The sequence below is a fragment of the Atta cephalotes genome (genome assembly GCF_000143395.1).
Source record: "Atta cephalotes unplaced genomic scaffold scaffold00028, whole genome shotgun sequence".
In the NCBI taxonomy this organism is placed as follows: domain Eukaryota; kingdom Metazoa; phylum Arthropoda; class Insecta; order Hymenoptera; family Formicidae; genus Atta; species Atta cephalotes.
In genome coordinates, this window is record NW_012130092.1 from 1,287,665 (window position 1) to 1,296,367 (window position 8,703).

Below are 8,703 nucleotides of genomic sequence, written 5' to 3' on the forward strand. Positions count from 1 at the left end.
TAATAATAATTATTATTAGTTAGTACTGTACGTACTAGTATTTAGTTATTACGTTACGTACTACTCGTACTATATATATATATATATATATATATATATATATATATATATATATATATGTATGTATGTATATATATAATTTAATATTTCTCATCGTCACATGTTCTTTAAATTAAAATAATTTTATTATTAAATTTATTTTTTTAATGTTATATATATTTCACATGATCTTTTTTCATTTTCTTTTTTACATGTTTTCAGCATTTCTATAAAAAATATTTATTCAAAAAATTTTTTTGCTATAAACTAGTATAATTAAAAGCAAATAGGACAAAACTATTAATAAGTTCATTAAATGTGTATACTTTTTGTTTATTTCTCTCTCGATTCTTATGAAGTAAGTTATGTTTAATCTTATTATCAATACATTGGCAAAAGTTCTATAAAGAAATTTTTCAAATAAAATGTAATTTTTTTATATTGATTTATTGTAAAAAAGATTCGTTATTTTTCCGACAGACATTGTATATCGGAAAAAATATATTTTGTGAGATAAAATCTGATAAAATATAAAACTAAATATAATTTATGAATTAGAATTTTAAAATATTTTCTATTCATACAATATTTGTTTATTTACTCCTTTATAAATTCTGGATATTCGTTAAGAAACTCTATATATATATTTGTCTTACTGTCAAATTGAAATTTTACACAAACATAACATTTATCTTTATTTCAAACCAGATCAAAAGCGAACGCAAAGTGAACTTTGAGGAATTATGCGCAAATGTATGTGTGTGTCTTCTCGCACTTTATATGTGAGATAAAATTGTAATATGAAACAAACTTTTATTTCTATTTTATGCTACTTTCATTTCATTGCATAATATTATATTTTCTTGGAAAAATATTATTCTATAGATGTGTACACACAATGGAATGATATACATTTTCAAAAAATTTTATGTTAAATTTAAAGACAATTTTTCACCATAAGATTTGATGAGAAATGAATCACCTTTCAAAAGAAACATAAATTTTTTTTATAATAATAAAATCTTTCTTTTACAAAAGAATACCCTTTCTCATAGTTAAATTCTCTTTCGTTCAAAGCCATTACCATCCAGTAAATAAAATCAATTACTGAAAGGCAATATTCTAATTTTATCTGCAATTAATTTGTGCAATTCACCGATTGCGAAATACAATAGTTTAAATTGAATTTAAAAGAAGCATTAAAAGCAATGTGAATAAAGTTATAATAAAGGGAGTAAGGGTTAATTTAGCATTGTAGGTTTTCGAATTTAAAGCTAAATATATTCAGTGTTTCGAGACAAATGCATTTGTAAATAGTTACAGAGTGTCTCTAGATTTTTACCAGCAAAAATAAAAATGTATTATACATAATATATACAAATATATAAACACAAATCTTTAAATGCTATTATTATTACAACATTTATATAGTTTAATAATAATTCAAATGCTATATTAAAAAATTATAACAAAAATATTAAACGTGTAAAAAGACAATGTTACCGAAATTTGCATTTCAAACTGTTGTCTGTCTAATGTTAAAACAACCTTGACATCAATGTAATTTTGAATTTATCACCTTTTGTTACGAGAATAGAAGAAATTTTTATATAAAATTTCCTCTATCCTCGCAACAAAAGATGATAAATTCAAAATTATATTGACGTCAAGTTTGTATTAACATGAATGGACAGCAATTTGAAATGCAAACGGTAACATTGTTTTTTACACATTTGATGTATTTTTGTCTAACTTTTTAATATAACATTTAATATAAAGACTTATGTTTATATAATATTTTTTTCTTATTTTTGCTAGAACATACTGTCAAAGTTTACGGAAAATCCAGAGACACGCCCAAAATCAAGCTTTTATTTTGTTCCAGTAAAAGCTAGGCAAGTGCAATAGTTAGTTAAGGACACTTTCTTTATCTCTAAGATACGGTGATCATCTGATCATTTGATATATCAATATCACTGACGAGATACTATTAAAGACTTTCAACCTTCAGACCTGGGCAAATTTTCGACGGTATAAAAAGAGCCCCAAGAGCCCGGAGGTAATTGAAGCATGCTGACATTATCGACAATTGATAAATTTGCTATTAAACATAAATATTTGGCTCATATATTATTAAATTCATGATTTTTTTATTACATAAATGTTCCATAAATAAATATGCATACTTGTAAAGCTATAATATTTTATATATTACAGAAAAATTACAATTTTTTCTCTACAATTATCATTTCTATTGATAATCAAATTTTGACAAACATTGAAATTTTAAAGAAAAATCGAGTATTATTGAATTTTAAATGTATAAATACATCTACTAAACTAATAAATCATTAGTACAATCTTATCTTAATTTTTAACTCTTAATTACTTCAATATTCACAAGGACGCAAATTCCCGTAAGGATGTCGGTCTTTAATAATATCTTGTTGCTGTCAATACTAAAAACATTTATCTTTGCAAAACTTTCACTTTTAAATTTAGTTTCTTTAAATAGGATTTTAAACTTTTAACAATTATCTCTACAGCACAAAGTTGCACAAAAGTTGCAGTAACATTGCAGCAACATTGCATGTTAAAGCAATATTGCAAAGATTTTGTGATATTGCTGCAAATTCTGTGCTGTATAGGAAAGTAAAACAAATTTCAGGAACAAAAAATTTACTTTTTTTTTAGAAATATTCAATTGATTAAAAATATCATTTGTGTGTGTAAATGTATATATTATAGATAAAAACAGATAAAAAATTTTTAATAAATTAAATTAAACATTTTAACAAACTATATACTTTTTCATATATTTTTGTGCATAAATTAATAAAGAAATTAATATTGTTCATTTTTTTTATAAAGTCACATTTTCTGATGAAGTTTCTTATTGTTCTAAAGAACTCTGAGTTTTATATCTTGTAAAAATATAGTAACCTTCCCTTTGTTTCATAAAAAAAAAATCTCTCATTTATCATATCATCACAATTTTGTAGAAATACATTATTTATAAAAAGTATATAATTATAATCTAACGAATTAATTATTAAATAATACAAGATAAACATCAATAATAAAAAAAATTTGGCTTAAATTTTTTTTATTTACTAGAAATATAAAGTTATACACATACGAGTATATATTTATATTTATATATTACTGTTGAGCGCGCGCAAAAGATTGAATTAAAAAGTATTCTAACACTCACCGTAAGAGAGATACACAGCAGTGGAATTGCAACTTGATCTGTAACATACAAAAGTATCCAAATTAAAATATATATTCAAAATATTGTAATTATTATTTAAAAAATTACTATTGCGTATTTTAACGTTATTATTCGTCTCTTAAACAAATACCCAGGAAAAAATGTTACGTATATGGACATATTTTGTACATAATTATATATAATTATATATATTTTATAAAAATTTTTGAAGGAGAGAAAACTGGAGCTGAACAGAAAAGACGAAACTAATGGTGTCTGGAGGCAGGGAGAGAAAAGGGAAAGAAAAATGGAAATGGGGGAGTAAGGACCTAGAGGAGGTGCAGGAACTCAAATATTTGGGTTTTAATTTAGATAGGAAAGGAGATTATAAAAGGCATATTAAAGAATAAGTAGAAAAGGAAAAATGGTAGCAAGAAAGGTATGGGGCTTAGAAGAAAAGCTATGCAGAAATGATTTTAGAAGATGGATGCTATTCAAATATTATATTTGGTACAAAGTATTATGGAGTGAAATTATGGAACTGGGGAAAAAAAAGCGAACTAAAAAAGATAATGTTAGATTATTATTATGTCAGGTGGATTTTCAAATTAGATTTCTACCCCAAGGTATGTAATTATGAGGGAGTTGGTAATGGATAAACTCAAAGTAGGATGGGGTTTAAGGGCAAGAAAATACGAGGAAGATTAAATCTGGAAATAAGTAATTTGATCAGAGAGTGCTGGGAGGAAAAACAAAGGTATGATTGGATAGATATGGTATGTAGAGAGGATTATTATAACAGGAACGATGGGGAATTGAATCGAGGGAAGTAATAGGATATGAGAATGAAAGTTTTGAAAAAGATTTAATAAATAGGGAAAGGGATTTACAGAGGCAATGGGAAAAAGAAAGAATAGATAGATCAAAGTATAATAAAAGATATAAAGAGATAAGGATGGAGAATAGGGTACCAAATTATTTGAGTGTGGAGAATATGGAATGAAAGAGAGAAGATGAGATAAGAGCGTTATTTAAATTATTGTAAGATGCGATAATTTAGAAGAGAAGAATAAATACTGGCTAGGAATAAAGGAAGAAGGATGAGAATCTTTTCTATAATGTAAGCGAGGATAACCTCGAGCATTATGTTAAAGAATACGAGGAAACAAGAGTAGTTTTGAAGAATTAGGAAAGAATAAGGACGAGATTCTAAGGAATTTATGGGGAGATTTGAGTAAACTTAAAGGAAAAACGCTAATAAAACTATGGAAGGATAGAGAAAAAGAAATAATAAAAAGAAAAGAAAAAAGGAGAAAAGAAGGAAAAGATATAAATAGAGACTATTGTAAAGATAAAGATAATATAAAGACAAGGAATGAGTATTTTTGTAAGACAACAAGGCTATGAGTATAAAATAAGATTGTAGCGTAGTATATTATAGTAAGTAGATAATTTATTATTTATTTATAAGTTAAGGAAACGAATTGAAATGAGATTAATAGAAAATAAAAAGGATAGGATGTAGATGAAATGTACAGTTAAAGAATATAAAGGAAAATAGGATGGTAAATAAGAATAAAGAAATGTTAGGTAAAGATAAAAGAAAATAAGAAATGGGATATGGACACTAATAATAGACTGTGATAGGGCTGTGATATAGAAATTATAGGTAAAAGAGAATGTATAATAATAATTTAGGTTTGTAATTGTAGGATAAAGGCGGGAGAGGAGTGAAAGTGTGAATGAGCTAAATATTTCTGTAAATCAAGTCCCCTTCTTAGCTTGTATATGCTGAAGTGTAAATAAATTCTATTCTATATATAATTCTATATATAATTTTATATAAAATATTTTTTCCAAGTATATAATTGAATAATGCTAATAACAAGAAATAATCGTAATTAATTGTTTTATAATCACTATTATACGTTTAATTACGTAATTAACTCGTTAATATAAGCAATTTATAAAAAATATACGCCAAAGGCACTTCTGAATTCAAAAATATAATTTGGAAAATGTAAGAAGGCAAAATGCCGGATTTGTTTGCTCGAAGAACTTGAAAACAACAAAATGAGATGCGATAAAAAAGTATTTTGCACTAGAAGTGCATCAAACTTTGATCAATAATAGCAAATTGTTGCGGTTACACATTACGCATGAAATAGCACCTTAATAATTATCCCATGAGTTTTTCGATTTCAACGTTGTCGTTCTATGTTCTTCTCGCCTACACATGGCTTACCGTTCCGCCTATTGCTATTTCTTCACAAAGTACACGTACAATATTTACTCGCGAACACGCTTAATTACAATCACTCTGCACGACTTTATTATGTCGTTACGAAAAAATAACGCTGGAAAAGATACGATCGATGCTACTTGCGTCTTACGAATATGGCGAAGAAGAAAATCCGTAAATCGCGCGGCCAACTTCACACCGAAGCAGAAAAAAGGCGCGCCACAACCAATAGTGGCGCCTCCTCGAGCCAATAGCGCGCAGCGTCTCTCATTCAGTCACATTCGAGCTTAGTGCTCAGTCGTTTCTTCGAATTGGGTGGCGTGCGATGGATGGTGATTTAACATCGCTACATCTGTTATTAATTGCACATTGCGCTCAGGTACATGATTTTTAATCTGTCAATGCGATAAATGTCAGTGCCGTGATTTTCATTCCGCATTATCCACGTAGATCCACGCATGTGAACAGCTGAATGTTTCGTCATCAGATGGAAAGTGGTGCGACGACACAACGACGATTCCGTGGGATAAGACACTCGCTTGTTGATACTTCCACGTGAGTTCGCTCATCGTTCGTTGGCTTTTCAATCATCGTACATTGGAATTTTATAGGATGCAGTCACGCAATAGGATCCAACACGAGGATAATTCCGGGAACAGACTGCATAATCGCATCTGGAGCCACGGCAATGACAGTGAAGAGGAGGAAATCACCAATGAGAATACATTGCTGAACGAAAACAGCGAACAGAGGTTTGTACGACGCGAGCGAGCTTATCGAAATTATTTCTCAATTGAAGATTGTTACAATCGTGTTTGCCAGTTATCTCTAATACTATTAAATTACATTGATAATTAAGTCGATGGCGTTCAATAGTCTGGTATCATTGTGTTTCTTTGTTATATTTCGATAGAATGAATTTTACTCTACTATGTTACAATATAATATTGATAATGTTGCATTGTTCGATTGTTTTTGACATAGATTGTATATATATTCCAAATTTTGCAGCATTTTTAAATAGTAATTTGGGATATCTTTCTAAAATAAAATTAGCTGTTATCTTTTATCTTTCATTCAATTTGTAGCTAATTTTGCTACAAATTGTGCAGACTCATCATGTTCAGAATCATCATTGGATAATGTAGACTATTGCTTTGTACATAATTTATACATTATTAACAAAAAATAAGAATTTGTAATTTCATCAGTTTTCACAGAGTATATTGTGTATTAATTTTATTTTTAAAAAATTTTGTACATATGATTTCCTATATCTTTCATAGGCACACATATTTTTAAGGTCGTGGCACATAGAAAAAGTTAAGATATAAAACGTAAGCAGTAAGAAAATCAACATGTTCAATCAGTTCAATTTGCTACTGCTTACGTTATGGTCTACGATTGGTCTATGATATGGTCTATGATTGGTCAGTTCACTGCTTAAGTCTTATGTAGATTTTGGGTCTTGTCCAGTCTAAATTTTTTTATAGTATAAGGCATTCAAAAAATCTAGAAAAATTCAAAATTTCTTACTTTTTAACATCTTTGCTATATCATCAAATAGTTATTTATTTAAATATTAAAATCTTTATTTAATAAAAATTGAAATTTGTGTCAAAAAATTTGAGTAAAATTTTACTTAAGTCAAAAAAGATTTATTGTACTTACGAAGGGCTAATAATGATTATGTTGAAGGAATGAACACAAAATCTTGCATTAAACATAATATACAAGAATCATTTTGATTTTTATACTAAATATAAATATCTTAAATATTTTATATTTATACTGTTGAAATAGTGAATAAAATTCATCCATTTTGCATTGTTATCGTTAAAATTATATTATTTTTCAATTAGAAGTACTTCAATTAGTATTACTTTGTTAGCTTCATTAATTGATTGTGTGTGTATCAACTCTTATTAATCCAACTTATGCCGTTTCAATTTTATATTTTTTTTTTTTGCATTTTCATATTACAAATATATTATTGTGATAGGAATAATTTTCATTAGTGCAAATTAATCATAATTTGCATTTAATTTCTTATGCTACATAATTTCACAATTGCGCTTATATGCATTAATATTTAATGGAAATTATTACTAATTTGTTAACGAATAATTGCCCAATAAATTTCTAATATTAGTCGACCCATTCTCAAAAATAAAATAACTATTTTTAAGGGAATCACCTGTTAATCATCGTAGTGGCTTTTAATTTATTATTCATAAATTATCCCTTAAAGAAATAATAAATAATAAATATAAGAACTCTATATTTACGGTAATTGATATGTTTTACCACGTTGCGCATTACATGATATAATTTCTACCAGCTTAAATAGTATGTGTTATCACATTTTCAAATATCATTTTTACCTTATACTCGGAAATGTCATTATCACAAATTAAATGTTTTAATCAAAAGCGCTTTAACGCTTTATATACGATTGATTGAATATTCTGTAAATAGAAAAACTATTTATTTTTGTATCAAATAAAAATATAAAACGAATTAAAAAGGAAAAAAGAAATCACAATAAAAAGTATAAAAACTAGTAATAGTACAATATCTAAACTAATATATGATAAGATTAAATATAATTAATTACAGTAAGTTGTCTCTGACGGATTATCTCTAATCATTACTTATGAAACAAAAAAAAATTTTTTGTTTTTCAATATTTATTATAACAGACTTTCACTTATGATGTAATATAATAAACTCTGATATTATATTTAAAAAGTTCTATGAAAGTGCTATAAAATAATAAAGTGTATAAAGTGTATAAAATAATAAAGATATATTTTATTACAGGCAAAAACATTCTACCCCAATAGAATGCAAGACTTGCCCAGTCACGACATTTGCTGAGGAGAAAATGCGACGCAAACTGCGATTCTTCTTCATGAATCCGATTGAAAAATGGCAGGCAAAACGACGTTTCCCCTTTAAATTTATCGTCCAAGTCATCAAGATCATCCTTGTGACTGTACAACTCTGTTTATTCGCACATAACAATTACATGCACGTGAATTATACTTGGGATAATCGAATCACGTTCTCTCATCTCTTTTTAATGGGATGGGAATCTACTCAAGAGGTACGCAGCTTAATCTTGTTTTTATGTGTGCGCGCGGGTGTGTGTGTGTGTGTGTGTGTGTGTGTGTGTGTGTGTGTGTGTGTGTGTGTGTGTGTGTGT

General features: G+C 27.4%; 1 protein-coding gene across 1 annotated transcript in view; it reads left to right on the top strand.

Annotated features, from left to right (window-relative positions):
* Positions 1 to 6,107: 6,107 nt before the first annotated feature.
* The window catches only part of LOC105620640 (mucolipin-3-like), a 4,875-nt gene continuing 2,279 nt past the window's right edge, over positions 6,108 to 8,703 (top strand). Inside the window, exons 1-2 of the mRNA XM_012202128.1 lie at positions 6,108 to 6,247; positions 8,319 to 8,604. Of these exons, the coding sequence (XP_012057518.1) occupies positions 6,108 to 6,247; positions 8,319 to 8,604 (426 nt within the window). The remainder of the gene's footprint in view (positions 6,248 to 8,318; positions 8,605 to 8,703) is intronic.